Source organism: Neopsephotus bourkii, unplaced genomic scaffold (genome assembly GCF_033783945.1).
Source record: "Neopsephotus bourkii isolate Nb327-2 ecotype Australia unplaced genomic scaffold, CSIRO-AGI_Nbou_v1 NB_1770, whole genome shotgun sequence".
In the NCBI taxonomy this organism is placed as follows: Eukaryota; Metazoa; Chordata; class Aves; order Psittaciformes; family Psittacidae; genus Neopsephotus; species Neopsephotus bourkii.
This window is the reverse complement of record NW_026902244.1, coordinates 749762-771263: the sequence shown is the minus strand read 5'-3', so window position 1 is coordinate 771263 and position 21502 is coordinate 749762. Positions and strand designations below refer to the sequence as shown.

The following is a 21502-nucleotide window of genomic DNA, read 5'->3' as shown; positions in this document are numbered from 1 at the left end:
CCAACAGCCCCATGGAAAGCCATGGGGAGATGAGTGCCCCCTCCAGCTAGGGGACACCCCCATCCTGGAACACCACAGGTGCCATCCGCAGGGCAGAGGATACAAAACCTCACCCCAGCCTTATGGCCTTGCTAAAACCAGCCCCAGAGCCCCCCTCATTGCAGCAGCAAGCTGAGCCCCAGTGTGCTTGCAGCATGTGCGGGCAGCTCTGGCAGGGCTGAGCTTTAAATATAGCCCAGTCACTCAGCAGGAAACCTTGCTGGGGCCAGCATCCTCCTGCCCGCACCCTGCCTGCAATTGCCACTGCAGGCAGTGCTCCCTCTCCTCCCCACCGGCCCCAGGGCCCCCAAGAGGGACCAGGGTCCCATAGGGCCCGGAGCTGACGCCGTCCCCATCACCCCCACAAATGTTAACGTCCGGACCGAGCTTCTAAAAAACCAAGTACAAACTTTATTTTGTTTCTTTACAAAGGCACGAGCCTCTTTTTTTTTTTTCCACTTTCTTAACAAAATAGAATAGCTTCTCAATCAACACAAAGACCTGAAAATCGTAAAAAAAAAATACAAAATAAAACAAAACAAAACAAAAAAACAAAAAAAACAAAAAAAAAGGGAAAGGAACCGAGAAACAGCTGCGGCAGGGGGGAACCTACCAAATACCACCCAGGCTCTACACACAACTGGCCTAAAACCCTACAGCCGGGCGGGGGGGGCGGCGGGGGGGGGGCACACAGAATGGGGACCCCCCCCCCCCGCCACAACAGACCCAAGCGACACAATCACGAAGTAGAAAAGCTCTTTGGAGCTGAGAGACCCCGCAAACCGGATTAAGTGCTTAAAGGAGAGATGGGAGCAAGGTGGGGGGATGGAGACAGGGATGGGGGTGTGGAATCAGGCCCCGAACCACCATCCCTGTGCCAAAGAGGTGGGCACTGGAAACACTGCAGGGTGGCATGTGCTGTCCCTCCCGCCTGTGCTCCGATGGCATAATCCCAGGATTTATTTTGGTCTCCCAAGGGGTTTTCCCTGCCCCACACAGTGTGGGAGCCGTGGTGGGGCTGGGTGTACCCCAAAGCCAGAGATCCCTGTCCCACCTTTGCTGCCGTGTCACTTGGCATCTCCCTGCTGCTTAAAAACAAACATTTAATTAAAAAAGAAAAAAAAGAAAACAAACCACAAAAGAGAAGGAAAAACCAAATTAAGATCCCAACCAAAGGCCCCATCCCAAGGGAAAACCATCAGGAACACAGGGCGACTTGGCAGGATTTCCCATTGGTCGGGGGGGGGGGAGGGGGTGTGATAACATGGGGTGGGGAGCCGTGACCCCCCCATCCCTAATGTCCCACCACCACCATCCCACTGCGCCCCGAGCCCCCCAAGTCCCCTGTGGCCACCTTTGGGTGCCCACCCCCCCCCGAGCCTCCCCCCCCGGGAGCTGCAGGGTGCCCTTTGCCTGCCTCTAGCGCTCTGCTTTACAGTATTGGGAAGAGGTCATAAAAGAGACCCAAATCGCGTTGTATTTTGTAAAAATCTCAGCATATTCTCTGACGTTCCCCCCCCGCCCCATCCCCAACCCGGCTGCCGGCCGGGGGGTGTCAGGGCAGCTCCCCGTCCCCGGAGGGCTCCTCTTTGCTCTGGTCCATGGAGTCACTGTCGTTGCCCTCGGTATCGGAGGCAGTGTCGGAGGCGGAGGGCTCGTGGCAGGCGCGCGCCGGTGTCACGATAACAGCGCGTCTCTGCTCCTCTTCCTGCAGCTGCTTCTCGTGCGTCCCCTCGATGTGCTGGATCGCCTGCCGAGGGCAACCGCCGCCCATCAGGACATCGTGTACCCTCTTCTGATGCACCCAGCAGGGTGAGGGACCCCCCCCAAGGCACCCCTGCCACCGTCCTCCCCGGTGCCCCCCTTACCTGAACGATGGTGTCAAGGTTTTGCCGGGATGTGGAGACTGTGTTGATGACCGAGGACGGGCCCATGGTGACCACGGTGACGTGATGGGAGGGAGGCGGCGCTGGAACGATCACAGTGGGGTGGTGGGTGGGCGCTGGGGGAGCATGTGATGGCAGGAGCTGAGGAGAGAAGCAAAAAAACCCCTAAGTCAGAACAGACCAGGGCACGGTGGTGATGGGGAGAGCATCACACTTGTTTGTGGAGACCAAACTCCTTTGAGAGCCCACAAAAACTGAAGCAGCAGCTCAGCTGCTCCAGTTCACCCATCCCGGCCAAATGCGAGAGGGTGCCAGCTGAAAACTGCATCACCTTAGCTTTGGCAGAGCGGAACGTAAAAAACTCCCTGTATTCCAAAGGGGGAAAGATTTGGACTTTTAAGCCAAGGAGAGGCAAGTGCCAGCCCTCCCATTGTCCTGACCTGCACAGCTGGGAACCCGCCGCACCCCTCCGAGCTCCTCATTAGAAGAGCAGATGGGAAGATCCACCCTAGCAAGAGGCTAAGGAGAGTTCACCTAAAAATAGGCTGAACTTCCCCGGGAGGCGGCCGGCAGGGATCCTGCAGGGACACAGCTCCACAGAAGCCAAGGGAGGGAGGAAGCCGGTTTTTCTCCCTCCCTTTGAAGCTCCTCAGACCGGCATCCCCCCGGCTGAGCTCCAGGGTGGCTGCAAGCAAGGACAGGTGCCAGCAGTGAGCAAGGACGGGTGCCGGCACTGCGCTCACCCTGCGCTCGCCTCCTCACTGCACCAGGCTGGCCAAAGGCTCCCCCCACCGTTAGCAAATCCAACTGTGTTTCAAGGCAAAAAGCAGAAGGCTCCATCCCTGTTGTCCTGCCACATCTGCCCAGCACCACTGCCTGCCAGCTTGACTGCTCCCCCTTCCTAGCCTGGTGGGTGGCAAGGAGCGATTTGGGGGTCCCCAGAACTCAGCAGGAGTCACCCAGCAAGAGGTGATCCCCCAGAGATGAGGCTGGCCTCCACACCACTGCAAACCACCTGCCCCAGCACAGGGACCATTACCTGCATCAGCCACTGCCAGCATCACCCCTAGATGGGATGGACGTCACTTCATCACCTGGGGGTGAAGAAATGTGCCTGCTGGGAGCTGGAGCAGGACCACACCTCACTCAAGTGGGAGCTGCTCCCCACTCATGCCTGCTGGGGAGAGCCTAGCAGGGAGGGACATGCTGCTGGAGGGGCAAATGAAGGGTGGCCGCATCCAGCACCTCCCAGCACAGCTTTGGAAAGCTGTGGGCCTGCTAACACCAAGCTGAATGAATGCCTGCCTACCAGAAAGCAACCTTCCCAAACAAAGCCATCCGCGCTGGGGAACAGAGCTGCTTGGAAGCTGCTGCACCATGGTCCAAGCCATGATCCACACCACCACCACCGGGTACCCAATAAACGCAGCTCCCCCACCACCACCAAAACCATCGGCCCCGTAAGTGCAGCTCTCCTGGATGCTGGAGTGGTCTGCGCAGTGACCTCTTCCCAATTCTCCAAGGGAGAAAGCTTTGCTGGGACCTCACTGTCCATCCCAGCCTAGCCCACAGAAGGTGCCAAGCACATCACCAAACTGCCAGACTGCCTGTATTTCATTTCCCATGCACCCAGCTGCACCATTCAGGTGGTGGGACCCATGGCTGGGCTACAGCCAGGGTGGGCTGGGACAGCGTCTACACTCACCTGGGTTCGGATCTGCTGCTCACGCTCTAGCTTCTCCTGGTGCAGCAATCTCACTTGCTCCTGCTGCTGCTGGAGCTGCACTTGCTGAGCGATCACCTTCAGCTTCTCGGGGTACATGTGGGCCTCCAGGGAGCGAACCTGCCAGCCAAGAGAGCCCTGACATTGGTGGGGAGCCCAGCCTGCTGCTGGCACAGCACCCCCTGATCCCCAGCCACGGGCTGTCCCCCTCCATGCAGTGGCCACAGCAGAGCCAGGGCGCCCATAGCCAAGCACAGTGCAGAGGTGGCTAGAGCAGATGACCTGGTACACTCCAGCCGCACCAGCATTCCCAAGGAGCTCCAGCAGGGCTAAAGGATGCTAAAGTATAGATCCAGCTGGATCTGGCCCTCCATGGCCTCACCTGCTCCTCCAGCATCATGCGGACCGAGCGCTCCTTGTCCAGCTGCTGCCTGAGCTCGATCATCTCCCGCCGCAGATCCTCAGCCTTCTCATCCTCCCAGATGTCCGGTGAGCCGATCCCCTCATCCTTGTCCTCTGCCCGTCGTCGTTTCGGGGAGGAGCCACTGAACTCCTGCAGTAGGAGACGTGGCGTCAAGGGACAGGGACCAGCTCTGACGTTCTCCCCACCATCCAGAACATGTCTGGGTGATGCCACCCTCTTGACCAACCCCCAGCACAGCTCCCTGCAGGGAAGGGTCTCCCTAGGGACATGGGATCTACACCTGGGCTCCTGTGCCCTGAGAACACCCACCCTCCTGGTCCTCACTCCCCAGCCTCATGCAAACCCACTTCTTAAAGGGTGACACCCAGGACAGTTCAACTGGGCTGCCCCAGAGCTGAAGGAGCCACCAGGCCACACCAAGATACCCCAGATGGAAAATGGGACCCGAGCCCCCCTTCCTCTGCCAAGAAAAGGCCAGGTTGAACAGCACTCCCATGCCCTGCCAGAAGGGTGCAAAACATCTCCATTCCCTGGCTTATTTGGGCAGAGGGTCTTGCCCTGACACCAAGGAACAGTGATGATGTCCCCTCTCTGGCCAACCAGGACTGTCCCATCCCTTCCCACCCCATCCCTGGGGCGCACAAGCAGGCATTACCTGGATGAACCGCTTGAGCTGGGTGTTCTGCTGCAGTAGCCGAGTCTTCTCCTGCTCCAGGGAGAAGATGTACTCAGCTGTTTGCTGGAGGATGGCCGCCTGTGGAAGAGCCGTGAGGGGAACACTGAGACAGGAGAGACCACGGCATCTCCCCAAGCCCTGCTCCAGCCAAGTTCCCTCCCTGCCTGGGACACAGCAGCACTGCTCCTTGCCTGGCCCCAGCATCTCCATCCAGGTTTTGCTTCAGCCCTGGGTCTCCCCTGGGATTTCCATCATGGTGAACCTCCAGTTCACTCATCTCAAGAATACATATGGCAGCCAAGAGCCAGCTCCTCAACCCACTTGCCTCCACAGTGTGGCCACCTTGCTGCCAAGGCACCTGCCACCCTGCTCCCAGGGTGCTGTCACATACACCCAGCCCACTCTGAGACACCAGGGCTGCAATGCACACCCGCTCCCATGAGGAAACCTCTTCCCGAGAGACCTCCACCATTGAATTAATGTAAGCAAATACCCCAGTTACTCTTACAGCCCTGTCCTGCCCGACAAGGAACTCTGAAAACCTTCAGGTGCAGAACAGTGCCTGCATGCTGCTCACCTTGCTGAGCTTCTCCCCATCCGTGTGCGGGATGAGGGTTTTCAGAGACTGGAAGCCAGCATTGATGCTCTGCATCCGCCGTCTCTCGTTGCTGTTGGCGATTTCCCTGCGTATCCGCCGCTCCTGGTCCCGCTGGGTCTCCGGAGTCAACGGGATGTTAGCCAAGCTACGAGAGAGGCATCGGGTTAGGGAGCAGAGGGCTGCACCCCTGCTACCAGGTTGCCCCCTCTTGTCCCCCTCACGTTGCAATGATGATGCCAACCACCAATGGAATGGCAAACACACGGGGGGGGATGATGGCTGTAATGTTGGCCAGCACAAAAGCGGGTGGGTGAGTTTCTCCAGCCCCGTATCTGAAGCTCTGGAAGACGCACTGACTGAAGAGCTGACTGCAGACCCCCCAGCTCTGCTGAGCTCAGACTGCAGCTGCCCCACACTAGCACCAGCAGCAAGGCTGGGCATGGCAGGGACCCCTGGGCAGGCGATGGAGGCTGCGGGTCGGCCGGCTGTGTCCCCACAGGGCCGGCCAGCGTGTGTGGCCCCGGGAAGGCGGCTCCCTCCCTCCCGCCCTGCTGATGGCTTCCAGATGACAGCTCCCAGCAGAGAAGCCCCTGTCCCACCCCAAGCCGCAGCTCCTGCCTGCTTCCTGCCGCTGCCTCCTCGCCCCCCACGCCCTCACCCCGCAGATGGGCCGGGAAATGCCTCCCAGAGCTGGCAACACCACCAGCAGCAAGTGGGGACAGCGGCAGGGAGGGATACAGGTGGCCCAGGCCAACACCCATGGGTCAGGGTCATCAACCCCCCAAGCAAAGCCCGCTGCTGCGGGGCTCTGGCTTCTTCACCCACACCCCACTTCCCCAGGGAGCATGGCAAGTGAATGCAGGCAAGGGTTTTGGATCAATGGGATGGTGAGCCCAGGTAGTGACCAGCATCAGCAATTAATGAGCACAGTGCAGGGCAATAGCTGGCCATGACATCAAACCAATGCGACCAGCAGCCCTGGCCACACCACCAGTCGTTTCATGTCCCCACTGCTGCCAGCAGTGGCTCTCCCCAGGGTGCATGCCAGCGCCCAGCTCCCACCAGGCAGGCCGCTGGCACCAAGGATGCTGCAAGGCATCAAAGACTAAACACAACAGCCGGGCTGAGGCACAAGGCAAGATAAGACGGCTCCAGCCTCCCGCCCAGGTGCCCAGCAGCTCTGGGAGAGGGAGACGGGACCATCCCACCCAGTGCTTGTCAGGCTGGAAGGCAAAACCTGGCATCCTGCCCTCCCTGCAGTCCCAGCAAGGCCATGGAAGAACCATGCAGATCTGGGAGCCCTAGGTGGCAAAGCCAAGCCACTCAGGCATAGCAGCAAGCGACCTGCTGCACTGCCAGGTGCCCAAGCAGCATCCAGAGGGTCCCAGGCCACCTGTTGTGACCAGGGAATGCACTGCAACTCCAAGATACATGGCATGGGGAAAGATGCTCATCCCAGAGCGATGGGAAAGGATACCCGTTCAGCTTAGGGGGATGAGGAAAGAGAATAGTGCATCCCAGAAGAATGGGGAAAGATCCAAGCTCAGTCCATGCTGACTTTTCTATGGGGAAACATACCCATCTTTTCCATGGGGAAAGATCCAAGCTCAGGGCCAAGAACATGTCTGTCCCCAGCCACTGAGGCAGCATCCCAGTGCAGGCTGGCACTGGGTGCTGACTGCCCACTGCACTAGCTGTCTCCCGTGCAGTTCCCAGTGGGTGTCCTAGGCACTGCAGAGCTCGAATGAGTGCCTGGGGGTCTACACTACTCACAGGGAGCAGCCATCCAAACACATAGACCCAGAGCTGCCTGCAGCGGGATGGTGGCACAAGACTCCCCTCCAGCGGTGGCCAGCACCCCTCCCTGCTCCTGCTGAAAACCAGCCCCAAACTTCTCTCCAGAACATGCCAAAACCCGGCAGGGCTCAGGGACACAATCCTTTCATACCGGCAGGGTCTGCTCCCCATCTCCCTGCAGCAATACCTGGTGGAGCCAGAGAGGTGGCCAGAATGCGGCTCTGGGATGTTGAAGCGCCAGCTGCAGCCATGCACGGGGAATGGGACAGAGAGGCCCAGGACTGGGCAGCACGGAAGCGGTTTCTTAAATAGCGGGGAAGGAGGAAGAGCCTGCTTCCTTGCCGGCAGACCTCCCGCAACCTGCCCCAGCTGCTCTTCCTGGGAAGAGACCCGAGAAGTGACAGTGAAGTATGGAAAGGGGGAAAACCCCCACGGATTCAGAAGCTGGCTTGGCACCCAGCACTGCCAGGGATGGGGCAGGGTGAGCAGGTCGCACCCACCAGGGCCCTGGCACAGGGAAGAAACCCCAGGGTGTCCCCAGCCTAGATCTGGTGCTGCAGGTTTGGGTCAGGCAAGCAGAATTTGGTCCTTCCCACCCTTGTGGTCCAGCAGCCCCTGCCACAGTGCAGCACGAATGTCACACTCGCCCAGACCTGCATGGTGACAAACCCAAAGGGCTGCTGGGTCTTGCTGATGCCCTGCCGCTTCTGCCTGGCAGAAACACTGGGGCCAAAACTGGCCCCATTCTGCCCACAACCAGTGCTGCAACTTGCACTGGTGTGCAGGGGGACATGGCTGTGCAGGCAGCATGTCCCCCAGCTTGCAGGCAGGGTGTCACAAGCTCCCTGAGGCCACAGGCAGGGTGCCCCGAAGCTTGCAAGCAGAATATCCCATGCCTGAACGCAAAGTATTCGTAAGCTTATAGGCAGGATGTCCCTAAGCTCGCAGGATTGGCATCCCCGAGCTCAGTAAGCCCACAGGCAGGCTGCCCGAGGTTGCAGGCAAGGTGCACCCCAGCTCACAGGCAGCATGTCTCCCAGCACCCTGAGCTTGCAGGCAGCGCATCCCCCACTGCCTGCAGCTCACAGGCAGGGCAGCGCAGAACTCAAGGTGGTGGAAAGGCGGTGAGGCTCCCCCAGAACTCTGCCCCATAGCAGGGGCAGCTGTGGGGCCATGCAGCCCCCCAGCCTTGGGCACAATGTCACATTTCCCTGCCCTATGCACTCGCCCTCCCACGGAGGCCACCGGCCCACGTTGGGCCACAGCCACCCGCAGTGACCAACACGGGGGATGTTGGAGAAGCCACCCCACAGCTGCAGCCCCCTGGTGCCCTCAAGCGCGGGTACCCCCTGAGCACCACCGGGATGCAGCCCCTGGCCCCAGGTGAGCCCGTGGGGCAGCAGGGAGATGGGGCAGGCCCGCCCCCGGGGAGGGAGCGTGTGGGCTCGGGCTGGCGGGCCCGGGCCCCAAGGGGCCGCGGCTGCCCCACACGTGTAGCGGGGCCTGGCTGCTGAGAGCTGCCCCACAGCGGCTCCCCGGGCGCGGGCCGCCTCACACACGCGGCCGGGCCCCATGGCGAGGCAGGCCCGGGGCGGGGGGTATCCTGAGCGGCTGCCCCTGTCCCGGACCGCCGCGGACCGTCCCGCATGGCCCAGCGGGGCCTGCACCGCCCCCCACGCGTGGCGGGGCCCGCCCGCCGCCGCCTCCCCGCCAGGCCCCGCCGGCCCGGGGCGGCCCCGCGGCTCCAGCCCCATGCCCGGCCGGGGTGCAAGGGTTCGGGGGCTGCCCCGATCCGCCGGGGCTTCCCCTCCTCGTCCGCGGGCTTTGTGCCGCCGCCTCCCCGCACTACATGTCCCGGCAGCCCCGGCCGCGACCCGCCTCCTCCGGGAGGGCTGCAGAGTCACGGCCAGGCCCGGCAGTAAACACACCCCCCCGCACACCGCGCCGGACCCCCCCGCACCCCTTTAACCCCACACACACCTCCAGACCCCCCAACCCCACGGGGCAGCGGGGCCAAGCGGGCCGCGCCTCTCCCCCCAGTCCCGCCACGCGTGGCCGCCCGGCCCCATGTGCGCGGCAGGACCACGTGCGGGCGGTGGGACTGCGGCGGCCGCGCTGTGCTGCCCCCCCCAGCCCCGATCACCCCCAAACCCGCCCCCCACATGCGGTCCGGGAGCACCGAGCCCCGCGCCGAGCCCCCCGCGCCCCCCGGCCCCCACCTGCAGAGCCCGCCGATGACCTCCTTCTCGGATTTCCTGAAGTGCTGCAGCGACGGCACCTTCTGGGCCGGCACCATGAAGTACTCCATGCCGGAGCGGCGGGGGGGCGGCCGGGCCCGGCTCCAGCTCCGGCTCCGGCTCCGGCTCCGGCTCCGGCGGCCTCTGCCTGCGGCTCAAGGCGGGAAACAGCTGGTGCGAGCGCGGCGGCTCCCGCCCGCCGCCGCCTCCCCCCCCCCCCCCCCCCCGGCGGCGCCGCCTCCGCCTCCGCCAGCCACCGGCCCATGTAAACAAAGGACGGCGCGGGGAGCGCGGGGCGCGGGAGCGACCCCGGCACCATCTCACGGCGGGGCTCGGCAACGGGGTCCTGCCCTGGCCCGTCCCGCCCGGCCCGTCCTGCGCGTCCCCAGCCCGTACACCCCGTCCCGTCCTGCGCAGCTCCGTCCCACTCCCAACTGTCCCCATCCCTTCCCATCCCATCCTACCCCATCCCATTCCGATCTGTCCCCATCCCTTCCCATCCTACCCCATCCCATTCCGATCTGTCCCCATCCCTCCCCATCCCATCCCATCCTACCCCATCCCATTCCGATCTGTCCCCATCCCATCCCATCCTACCCCATCCCATTCCGATCTGTCCCCATTCCTTCCTATCCCATGCCATCCTACCCCATCCCATTCCCATCTGTCCCCATCCCTTCCCATCCCATCCTACTCCATCCCATTCCGATCTGTCCCCATTCCTTCCTATCCCATCCCACCCCATCCCATTCCGATCTGTCCCCATCCCTTCCCATCCCATCCTACCCCATCCCATTCCGATCTGTCCCCATCCCTTCCCATCCCATCCTACCCCATCCCATTCTGATCTGTCCCCATTCCTTCCTATCCCATGCCATCCTACCCCATCCCATTCCGATCTGTCCCCATTCCTTCCTATCCCATCCCATCCGATCCCATTCTGACCTGTCCCCATACCCTCCTGTCCCATTCCATCCCAACCTGTCCCTGTCCCATCCTGACCCATCCCCATCCCAACATGTTCCTGTTCCATCCTGACCCATCCCCATCCTATCCTGACCTGTCCCCATCCCATCCTATCAAATCCCATTCTGACTTGTCCCAAGCTGACCCATCCCCATCCCATTCTGACCCACCCCCATCCCATCCTGACCTGTCACCATCCAATCCTATAACATCCAATTCCAACCTGTCCCAACCTGACCCATCCTATCCCGACCTGTTCCCACCCCATCCTATCCAATCCAACCCATCCCCATCCCATCCAACCTGTCCCTTTCTCATCCTGATGCATTCCCACTTCACCTTATCCCGTCTGGCCCTGTCCCCATCCATTTTTACCATATCTCATCCCGTCCTATCTTGATCTCTCATCCCCATTACATCCTATCTCAGCCTGTCTTACCTTGCTCTATCCCTGTCCTATTCCATCCTATCCCATCCTGTCTTGACCTCTCCCCATCCCACCCTGTCCACCCAGACCCATTCCATCTCATCCCATATGGCCCTGTCCCCATCTGATCCTATCCTACCCTATCCCATCCTGACCTCTTGTCCCCATTGCATCCTGTCCTCATCCCATCCTACCTTATCCCATCCCACCCCTATCCTGCCCTATCCTACCCTATCCCATTCCACTCTATCCTGACCTCTTGTCACCATTACATCCTATCCTCATCCCATACCAACCTGACCTGTCTTGGCCCTCTTCTCTCCTCTCGTCTCCTCTCCTCTCCCTCTCTCTCTCTCTCTCCCTCTCCTCTCCATCTATTCTGACCTGTCTTGTTCCAATCCCATCCTATCCCACCTTATTTTCAACCTGTCACATCTCCTCTTTATCCTATCCCCACTATATCCTACCTATTCCATCCTATCCCAACCTATTTTATCCCTACCCCCTTCCATGCTGTCTTCATGCCATCCAGTTCCACCCTGTCCAACCTTATATGATCCTGTTCCATCCCATCCTGTCTTCATCCTATCCTGCCATAGTCCCGTCACAACCTACACTACTCTACCCTACCCTATCCTATCTCAATCCCATCCCTGTCCCATGCTGTTCTACACTATCTGATCACATCCCCATCCCATCCCTGTTGCCAGCAGGACCCTGCAGCTCCCGCTCTCCCTGCTACCTTGAGACACTGCACCCCTCCTCTGCCCCACACCTCTGCCCCACACCGTGCCATAGAGCCTGGCGCTGCCCTATGGGGTGATTAGGGGGACAGGGGCTGGCAGGGGCCATGGGGCTGCCACAGGGCTCAGTAATTCAGTGGTGACAGGGATCACATGGCTGATGGGGGGCTCAGGGGCTGGCAGGAGCCAGGCAGGACACCCGGGGGTCTGTGGGGGTCCCCCAAAGCTCTCCCCCGCCCGTCCGCACTGCCTGCGTGGGGCCAGGGCCAGGGCAGTGGAGACACGAGCAAGGGGGGCCTGGGCATGGTGTGTCCCCCGGGCGGGCAGGATCCCCCCCTCTTTCCCCCGCGCAGCCCCGCTCGGAGCTGGCAGGACAGGTTCTGCCTGGCCTCGGCCCATCCCTTTACGGGGGCCTCTCTGCTGGGGGCTGCTGCTGCATCCCACGGTGCGAGGACACCCGCGGCCTCCCGCAGTCCGGCGGGGCCAGTGCCGGCAGCTGGCGTTTGGGCATCGCTCACCTGCTCCGGAGAGGGGGCGAAGGGACCCCGCAACCCCCGCCGTGCCCCCCATCACTCCCCGGAGCCCCACACACCTCCTGGGGGGGATGCCCGGACTCGCTGCCAGCCTCCTGCCTGTGGGTGGCAGGGACCGGGGTGTCCCCGGGAGGGGCCCCATCGGGGAGCACTCTGGGACCAGGACGGGAGGTGATCGTGGTGTCCGCTGAAGGGGCGCTGGTGACCAGGCCGGGGACACCGAGTCACCGCATGTCCCCGTCCCCACCGGGGTCACCACCACCGCGGGTGACATCGAAGCGCCCCCCTTACATACCCCCAAGAGGCATCTCAGCCTATTTCCATCGTTTGGGGGGTCAGAGAAATTGGGGTTCTACCCCTCCCCTTTTTCGGGAAAAAACTCAAAAAAGGGAATATTTGGGGGACACATCAGCACCTCAAAAAGAAACATACGGGGGGTGTGAATTCAACCCTCCCCCGTGTGCCCCCCTGTTGCTGCTCCCTGCACGACCCCCTGGAGCGGACCGCGCAGCGGCCACCCGCGTGTGCAGCGCTGGCGAAGCCCCCCCGCGGCCCCGGGAGGGAGTTCCCCCCCCGCCCCCCCCGGTGCGGGCTGCAGCATCCGGGCCGGCCCCGCCACATCCTGCCGCCGGAAGGAGCCGCGGCCCCGGCGCCCCGGGACAACCCCCCCGGGGGTGACGTCATGCGGAGGCCCCCGCCAGGCGTGACGCCAGCCGTTCTCCGTGACGTCACCCGGCGGGCGGGCGGCACTGCTCCAGCGGGGAGGGGGATCCCCCCACATCCCCGTTGTGACACCCCCCTCCGAGCGGCCCCGGTGCGGGGTGGGGGGGAAGGCTCTGGTGGGCGCCACCTCCCTCTGCCTGCATCGCCGCTGGAGGTCCCACCCTGTCCCCTCCGCGCCACGTCCCCGGGGGGGGACGGACAAGGACACGGAGGGGGGGGCCCTCGGCTCTGCCGCAGCGCGGGGTGACCTTGCGCTGGGGGTGTCCCCGCGTGTCCCTTACTGTGTGTGTCCCCCCCCACGGGGCGGGGCTCCCCCCCGCCGTGCCCCCCGGTGCCCCCCGCGGCGGGGAGGGGCCGGCCCCGGCCCCCGCCCAGCTCCCGCCCGCAGCCGGGGCCGGGCCGGTCGGTGCGGGGCGGCCATAAATCACGGCGGGCAGAGCCCCCGCCCCGCCGCCACCCTCCGCCGCCGCCGCCCGGGGGACCGGGGAGGGGGGGGCAGAGCCCCGCCGCCGCCCCCGCCCCCAGCCCCTGCAGATGTGGCGGAGCGGCCCGGCGGCCCGGCAGCGGGGGGGCCCGCTCCGCCAAGCCCCGCTCCCCGCCCCGCTCCTCGCCCGCCGCCGGCGCTGAGCCCCCGCTGCAGGTACGATCGCGCACCGGGGACCGGCGCTTTGTCGCGCCGCCGTGCCCGCGGGAGGTGGGGGGGGAAGAGAAGGAGGAGGAGGAGGAGGAGGATGCTGCTGCTGCTGCTGCCGCCAACGGCGGGGGGAGAACCCTCCTGGGAAGCCCCTTCCCCGCCCCGTCGGGAGCTCCGGGACCTGCCCCGGAGGACGGGGGGGGGTGTCCCTGGCTCGGCACCTGCATCCCCCTCGCCGTGGGGAGCAGAGGATGGGACACACAGGACGTGGCCCCGCTACAGCCCCGGGACATGGGGGGTGAGGGAGGAAGCGGTGGGAGCGCGGGGCCACCCCGGAGGACACGGGTGGGTGGCGGAGGGGTGCGCAGAGAGGGGGTGCAGGGGTTGGCTCTCACCCGCTGTTCCCCCACGCCTGGGCGGGTGTCCTGACCTTGGCTGTGGGGCGGGGGCTGCGGCGGGACGCGCTGTGTGGCTCCGCCAGTCGCGGCCATCCCGGGATCACCCCCGGGTTTCCCTCCGTGCGATGGGGTGGCTTTGGCGGGGGCCTCAGGGTAGCCCCATCCCGGCCGCGGGTGCCACCGGTCATCCCCTGACCCCATCGCGGGGACGGAGGGGGCAGAACCGCGGCCTCGAGAGGCCGATGTGTGATGGCTGAGTTCAGGCTGTGCAGGCAGCGACGGGTCTGGGGACCCGGATGGGGTGACCCTTCTGCAGTGCCAGCAGTGGGGCCAAAGGCTGCCACAGATTGTCCCCTCTTGTCCCCAGCTCCTGCTGCAGGGGCTTGTCCCCTGCCCAGCATGGAGAAACCCCTCTGCAAGCAGCCACCTCCCTTTCCCTGCGCCTTTGTGTCACCCTACTCACCTGCTGTCACCACATCCCCTGACCTGGGTCCCCACATCCCGCAGCCTGGGCATCTACCCCGGAGTTGGATCTGCTGGTGAACGGGGACCAGCCCTGCTCCTATCCTGGTGTGCTCTGCCGTGTCTCCTGGCAGAGGTGGCAGGGTGCATGCCATAGGTGGCATCACCACTGCAGGGCTGCTCCCCGGAGACGGGGCTTGCCTTAGCCCCCCACCAGGATCCCCACGGGTCCCCCATGCCACGCACCTGGGAAAGGGGGACTGTGTCACCGGCTACACTTGGGAACTGGAGCCATGGCCACTCCTGGGGACATTGTTGGGAGCGGACATGAGCCCTTGTGGCATGGGGTGGTGGGTGCTGAGGATGGTGACAAGCCGGAGCCACTAGAAGGATGTGGCACCCTCACCCTGACACACGCTGGATTTCCGTGAAGGGCGGCTGTGCCAGTGATGTCCACAGTGGGACATGAAGGGATGGCAGGTCCCATGGTGGCCTGTGCCCTGCCGGCAGCCGTGAGGACAATGACCTGGGCAGCAGTGGTGGGGGAGACCTGGGTGGAAGGGCCAGGTCCTGCCAATGCACCCATGCCACTGGGCACGGGGGGCTTCAGAAGCTGCCTGACCGCAGCTGCCGGCAGCACCGTGCCAGGAGGGCTGAGCTGTGCCTGCTCGCAGCGCTGGCACCGCACCCTCTCGCCAAGCCCTGGGGTCACCGTCCCTCTTGGGGCGTCGAGGGCCCGGCTTTGGCATCCGTCGCCGTTGGCATCCCTCGCTCTTGGCATCCCTCTGCCGCCGCCGCCGGGAAGTCTCTGCCCCCGCGGCCCCCCTGCACCGCGCTGGTCCTGGCGGGTTTTGTGCCGCAGCTAGGGCTGGAGGGGGGAGCCCCCCGGCCATGCCAGCTGCGGGGTGTCCCGGAGGACCGGCACTCCATCGGCTGCACCAGAGTCACCCCTGCTCCGCGGCCGTGCCGGCTGGACAGACGGGCAGTGTGTGGGGACTGGGGGGAGATCAGCCCGGCCGGCGAGCCGGGGGAGGGGGCTACCCCTGCGTCCGGGCTCCGTCCCAGCGGCCCCCGCCCAAACTGGGAACCCCTGGGCCCCGCGCCGCGCTGGACTGGTTTGAACTGGCGCGGCGGGGGGGCTCGCTGGGCGGCCGGAGGGGAAGCTGGGCCGTGGCCGGGCTGGCAGCGCCTGGCGCGGACAGGAGAGGCCGGGGGGGAGCGCAGGGGCCTCTCGCGGGGGCCGCAGGTGCGGGGGCGGCCGAGGCCGAGCCACCTCGTCCCCATCCTCGTGCCCAGCCCCGTCCCCATCCCGATCCCCTCGGGGCCCCCGCGGTGTCGCAGCCCCAAGCGGGGCCGGTTCCCAGGAGCAGCAGCAGCGGCGGCGGCGGCGGGGCCGCGTGGTTTGGCAGCGCCTGCTCGGGCCGAGCTGGAGCCGTGGCGTCAGCGCCTGGAGGCCCCTTTCCCACCGCCCCGCCCGGAGCCGCCCGAGGGCTCCCACCCGGCACCGCCCGCTCCGGGGCCCCCCAAACTCTCAACTCGGGGACGTGAGGACGCGGCCACCATGGTGGGAGCAGCGGCGACGCTTTGGCCGGCCCCCCCTGCGGGACCCCCATCTCTGGGGGCTGCTGGGGCCCTACCCTGTTTCCTTGGCAGGGGGGTCCCACTGCGACATCCCAGCTGTGGGTCCTGCCCACCATCCGCCTGTCAGGCCTTGAGCTGTGCCAGCACGCTGTGGGGCACATGGGGGGAGGGTGGCTGGAGCCTGAGGACCATGGGGGCCTTGGGGCAGGGACCTCTTGTGAGGTGCAGGGTAAGAACCCATGGAGGGCAGGGAGCCTGCTGTGGGACTGGCCCCCTACCTTTGGGGCCTCCGGAGGGTGGCTCTGCCGGAAGGGATGGGACTGTGCTATAGGGCAAGCCCCACCGCTATGGGAGGAGGTGGAGGCTCAGGCTGGGAACCCCCACTGGGAAGCAGGGACCCTGCTATGTGGCAGGCTCCATGGCCATGGGGATCTCAGGGAGACATCCACCCTGCAGAGCAGGGGAGCTTGCAATAGGGACCCCCCATGAGGCCAAGCCGGGGGCAGTGCTGCTGTGGGGGGGGGGGTGCAGGCAGGGGGTCCCCCGCCCCACCGGCCGGGCCCCATGCCCCCCGCGGCTCCTCCGCATTCCTCAGCGTCTGAGCCGGGATGGACCCTCGCCAGCGCAGGGGGCCCCGCCGGCGGGGCAGGGCGAGGGACAGGCCCCGGGGGGCGGGGGGGGGCAGATGGGGGGCCTCTGCTGCCAACTGTGCTGGGTGCGTGGTGCCACCCAACACGGCCCCTCGGGCGCCCTCCCCCTGCCCTGGGCGATGTTGGGGGGGGAGAGGACGGCCATGGGAACACAGCCGGGACCGGCTTGGCACTGCCGCAGCTCGGGTTCGGGGCTCACTCCTGCCCCAAGCTGCCCGTTGTCAGCTGCCTGCAGATGTGCAGCAGCAGAGCCATGGGGTAACAGTTCTGAGGGGGGAAGGGAGCTGTGGTACGATGACACAGGGTGGTCTGCAGTGCGGACTGTCACCCTGGGGACAGTATGGGAGGGCTCTGGTCCCCCACCGCATCTTGGGAAGTGCTTGCAGGCAGCAGACCTGCACTGCTGTGCTGTGCTGTGCCACACCGTGCCGGGCCGTGCCACACTGAGCTGTGTGCAGGCAGCCCCAGCCTGGCCCCGACAGGCAGCGGCGCTGGCCGGCGGGGAAGGGGCCCCGGCGGGGAGGAAGCTCTGCTGCCTCCGGGGCTGGGGCCAGCGGGCTCGGCCGCCCGGGTCACCGCCGGGCTGGTGGCTGCGACTCCCCTGCTCCGCCACGGGGGAAGGCCTCGGTGGGGCAGGCCCGTGGTGACGGACAGACCGACGGGTGAATGGGGGAGCAGAACAGGGACACCGCAGCTCCAGCGCTGCAGGGTTTGGTAGCTGGCCAAGGGGCTGCATTGGCCCCGGCGGTTGGCAACATGGAGAGGACAGGCTGGGGACACTGAGGGGCCGGTGGGGGGGCCATGGCTGTGCCTTGCCCTTTGCCCGCTGCGGGGGGCCCAAGGAAAGGGGTCTGGAGCAGTCCCATGCCAGCACCGTGGCTATCAGCTCCTGCTAAGCCTCCAGCCCAGAGCAGCAGCAGGCATCGCTGTGGGGTCAGGGTGGGGTGATGCTACAGGGGGCCCCAGTGCCCCCCATCACTGCAGTGACCCCTGTGTGTCCCCCACAGTGCCCACCCCAGCACCATGCATTCGCTGGAGGAGCCGCTGGACCTCAAACTGAGCATCTCCAAGCTGCGAGCTGCCCGGGAGAAGCGGGGTGCCCCCGGCCCCCGGCCCCGTGCTCCCCAGCACCCGCACACCCCGCCGGCCGGGGATGGCCGGGGGGGCCGCCGGGCCGGGCCGTCACCCAGCAGCCTCCTGGCACACTCGAGGCCGGTGCAGCCGCGGGACGGGCGCTTCGCCGCTGTGCCGGTTGTGGACCTCAGCCTCTCTCCACGCTCCGGTGCCGAGTCTCCGTCTGGCAGCGCCTCGCTCTCCCCCGAGCGCCAGGGCAGCGGGGACCTGCCCGGGCCCCTCACCCCCCATGTAAGTACACCTGTGTGCCCCCCCAAGTGACCCCAGCGATGGGCATTGTGCCTGACCTCGGCAGCACACCCAGGCCCTCACTGTGTACACTCACCTGGGGTCAGTGTTCCCCCTCCGACCCCAGTGTCATCCCCAGGGTGGCTTCTGGAGGGGTCTGTAGGGTGTTCTCGGGTCTCTGGGGGTCTCCGTCCATCCCCCAATGCCCCCTCCCTGGGTTCTGCTCCAGGATTTCCAGTCTCTGCGCTACATCGACGGCCTCCCCAGCTCCTTCCAGTTCTTCCTGCCGCTGGGGGCAGGGGGGGCCCTGCACCTGCCCCCCGCTGCCTTCCTGCCCCCCAGCAAGGAGAAGCGCCTCCCCCCCGAGCTGCCCCTGCCCAAGCAGCTTGTCTGCCGCTGGTCCAAGGTCAGCAGGGAGGGCTGCGGGATGAGGAGGGGTTATGGGGCCGAGGGGGGCTGTGCAGAAGCTTTGTGGTTGTGGGGGTGGTCATGGGGGGCTGGGGGACTGTGCAGGGGCATTGGAGGGAGAAGCTGTCTGGAAGTTGGGGGCCACACTGGGGCATTTTGGGGCTTGGGGGTACATGGGGCTGGAAGGCCACGGCAGAGCTCTGTGGGTTTTGAAGGGGCGATGTGGGGCTGGGGGGGGCACGCAGGGACAGTTTAGGGGTGATGGGGAGCTGGGGACTGTGTGGAGGTGCCGGGGAAGGTGCTGTGGGGCAGGGGGATTCATGCAAAGGGACATTTCCATCTGCTGCTGTCTCCCCCCGGTGCCCACCCTGCTGGGCCCCCTCACCCCCCACCTCCTGCCCACAGTGCAACCAGTTCTTTGACCTCCTGCAAGACCTGGTGGACCATGTCAATGACTTCCATGTCAAACCCGAGAAGGACGCGGGGTACTGCTGCCACTGGGAGGGCTGCGCCCGCCATGGCCGGGGCTTCAACGCCAGGTGGGAAGGGGGAGCTCTGGGAGGGCTCTGGGGTCCCTGGGGGCTGCTCTGGGTCACCATGGGGGAACAGGAGCCCAGCAGTGGGTGCTGTGCAGGGGGAGGTCTCCAGTCACCACCCCTCCAGCATGGGGTCCAGTGTCCTGCGGGGCTGGATGATGGTGCTGACCTGGATGCCCCCGTCCCCTCTCCCCTGTTGTCTCCCTGACCTTGGCAGGTACAAGATGCTGATCCACATCCGGACACACACCAACGAGAAGCCGCATCGCTGCCCCACCTGCAACAAGAGCTTCTCCCGCCTGGAGAACCTGAAAATCCACAACCGCTCGCACACAGGTCAGCACAGGCCACCCTGGGGGAGCAGGGAGGGGGGACACCCACAGGGGACCTGGCAGGGCTGGCCCTGCTACCCAGCATACACAGTGCTGTGCCGTTCTGCAGGCGAGAAGCCCTACATCTGCCCCTATGAAGGCTGCAACAAGCGTTACTCCAACTCGAGCGACCGCTTCAAGCACACCCGCACCCACTACGTGGAGAAGCCCTACTCCTGCAAGATGCCGGGCTGCCACAAGCGCTACACTGACCCCAGCTCCCTCCGCAAGCACATCAAAGCCCACGGTCATTTTGTCTCCCCCGAGCATCCGGAGATGCTCAAGGTCCACCCGCCCCCCAAAACACCCCTGGGCTCAGCGGAGGTGCCCTACGTTAACGGGGCACAGCTCGTGATCCCCAACCCTGCCGCCCTCTTCGCTCCCCCGGGGCTCCCGGCTTTGCCCATCCCTTTGGCTCCGGCCCCACTCGACCTCAGCGCCCTGGGCTGTGGGGCTGCCGGTGCGCTGCCCGCCCTGCCCGGCCCGGTCCTGCCCCTCAACGGCGGCCCCTTGAACTTGGCCAAGAGCCCACTGCTGCCCTCCCCCTTTGCGGCAGGGCTGGGGCTGCCCGTCATGTCGCTGCTGGCCGGCGCGGCCAAAGCTGAGGGGGAGAAGGGCAGCGAGGCTGAGGGGCGGCCACCCAAGGTGAGCAAGGGAGCAGAGAGCCGCAAGGAAAGGTGCGAAAGGACGGAGCCAGGACGGCCGAGGGTGCCCCCTGAGAGCCTGGCTCTGCTGCCTGGGGCTGTTCTTGACCTTTCAGCTGGCGTGGGCTCCGGGGGAAGCCCCGAGGCACTGCCCCCAGGCTGGGTGCTCATTCCCCCTGGCTCCCTGCTGCTCAAACCTGCCGCCGTGAATTGAGGGGCCCGACGATGCCCGGGGCCAGTTGATGGCCCCACCGGCAGACCCTGCTCCCTGGGGATGGGGGGGCATTGCCCCCTCCTCCCCACCCCTGCAGTCCCCAGGGGCCTTGTTCATGCTTTTAACCACCACGAAAGAAGAATGAACTCTTCTGAGAAAAGCAATAATCCCTCAGTATCCACAGCTGGCTGCGACCCCATACCCCAGGGGCAGCCATGGGGCCGGCGGGGGTTCGGGGGTCCCCTTGTACCCCCTGGCCTGGGCAGCTGGACACGCCGCTATTTATTTCTTGACCAGCCCCTGCCCTGGCAGGGTCCCTCTCGGGCTCATCTGCTGCCGCTGACTCCGCGTTCCCGTGCCCAAGGCCTTGGCACCGCTGGTGCTGTGGAGGCTGCTCCAGCCTCTCACCACATGGACAGCGGGGTGACAGCTTGGGAACAACCGCTCCCACAGCCCCAAGCTGTGCCCAGTTGTGTTCACCCTGCCTGGCCGGCATGGCTGCGGACAGTGCCATGGCCATGGCACCCCAATGCTGGGCCCAGCTGGCTGGGCACCCGCTGGTCTGGTATCCGCCCGCACCCCCCCTGCTCCACGGCCCCCCTCGTCCCTGCCACCTCCCCGGCCCTCCCTGTGACAAGGCACATGGCTGTGTGTGCCGCTCGCCACGCTGGCTCCACGCCGGGGCAGAGCCACCCTCTTTAGCTACGTTCATACCTAACCATTTACTGCATGCAGGCAGCGGGCAGCACAGGCACGTTTCCAGGCATCAGCAGAGCTGCTGCCAATGGCACACTGGCAGCGGCTGGTGGGGGTGCCTGCTCCTTGGGATGAGATGTTCCCAGCTGACCCCCCCCCCCAGGCTGTGGGGCAGTGCGGGGGCAGGCAGGATGCTGCTGTGGGGCCAGGAGTAGGCAGTGTGTCCTGCCTCTGTGCAGCCAGAGCTTGGAGCCACCCCTGGCACATGCAGAGGGGTCCCATGTACTGCTCACTGCTGGGCAGGACCCTTCTAATGGCCTCCCCTGAACCAGGGCAGGGGTCTCCTTCATCCTGCTCCCTCCATGCTGGAAGGAGCTCCCAGCTATGTGTGCCCTGCGGGGAGCCGGTCTCCCTGCCCTCACCCTCCTTGGGCCGGGTGCTGCCACAGCCCCAGCATGGCCACAGGCCACCGACCAGGCCGCCCCGGCCAGTGTACCGTGTACGTCTCCTCGCTCCTTCGTCAGTTTGTTGTTGCACATTCCAGGACATCAGTATTTTAACGTTTTCGAAGTGCCTTTCTATTGTAGTTTCTGGGTTGTTTTTATTTTTCTCCTGTTGGGCTCCATCGCTGTTAGCATAGCGTTTTAAGGACTGCAGAAGTAAGAGATAAGCTAACAACTATAACACTATATTCGTCCAGGGGAGAGGAAGTTTATTAAGAAAACAATAAAGTGAAGTTGAAGTATGTTCCTGTTTCAGTGCATGACCACGGTG

The 21502-nt window shown here is 65.0% G+C and overlaps 4 protein-coding genes across 4 annotated transcripts in view; 2 read left to right on the top strand and 2 right to left on the bottom strand.

Annotated features, from left to right (window-relative positions):
- The window catches only part of LOC133226207 (mitochondrial import inner membrane translocase subunit TIM16-like), a 137591-nt gene that overhangs the window by 77270 nt on the left and 38819 nt on the right, over positions 1–21502 (bottom strand). The gene's annotated exons all lie outside the window — the stretch shown is intronic.
- On the bottom strand, positions 1494–9599 carry TFAP4 (transcription factor AP-4). The gene is made up of 7 exons (XM_061379463.1): positions 9363–9599; positions 5326–5491; positions 4728–4826; positions 4031–4201; positions 3631–3768; positions 1908–2066; positions 1494–1789 (listed from the first exon to the last, which is right to left on the bottom strand). The coding sequence occupies exons 1-7, from the start codon at positions 9449–9451 to the stop codon at positions 1595–1597; spliced, it is 1017 nt and encodes a 338-aa protein (XP_061235447.1). The 5' UTR covers positions 9452–9599; the 3' UTR covers positions 1494–1594.
- RRN3 (RRN3 homolog, RNA polymerase I transcription factor) overlaps positions 1709–21502 on the top strand; it is a 133942-nt gene continuing 114148 nt past the window's right edge. Inside the window, exon 1 of the mRNA XM_061379454.1 lies at positions 1709–1713. The gene's annotated coding sequence lies outside the window, so the exon portion shown is untranslated. The remainder of the gene's footprint in view (positions 1714–21502) is intronic.
- GLIS2 (GLIS family zinc finger 2) lies at positions 13292–21473 on the top strand. The gene is made up of 6 exons (XM_061379466.1): positions 13292–13412; positions 17505–17862; positions 18089–18265; positions 18673–18806; positions 19021–19139; positions 19245–21473. Exons 2-6 carry the CDS (start codon positions 17521–17523, stop codon positions 20030–20032), a joined length of 1560 nt encoding a protein of 519 aa, XP_061235450.1. The 5' UTR covers positions 13292–13412; positions 17505–17520; the 3' UTR covers positions 20033–21473.

Coding starts and splice junctions, on each gene's coding strand:
- TFAP4 (XM_061379463.1), bottom strand. CDS start 9,451: ATGGAGTACTTCATGGTGCCGGCCCAGAAGGTGCCGTCGCTGCAGCAC. Junction 4,202..4,727: donor AGCTCAAGCGGTTCATCCAG/GTAATGCCTGCT, acceptor CTCCTACTGCAG/GAGTTCAGTGGCTCCTCCCC. Junction 3,769..4,030: donor GCATGATGCTGGAGGAGCAG/GTGAGGCCATGG, acceptor CTTGGCTGGCAG/GTTCGCTCCCTGGAGGCCCA.
- GLIS2 (XM_061379466.1), top strand. CDS start 17,521: ATGCATTCGCTGGAGGAGCCGCTGGACCTCAAACTGAGCATCTCCAAG. Junction 18,266..18,672: donor TTGTCTGCCGCTGGTCCAAG/GTCAGCAGGGAG, acceptor TCCTGCCCACAG/TGCAACCAGTTCTTTGACCT. Junction 18,807..19,020: donor GGCCGGGGCTTCAACGCCAG/GTGGGAAGGGGG, acceptor TGACCTTGGCAG/GTACAAGATGCTGATCCACA.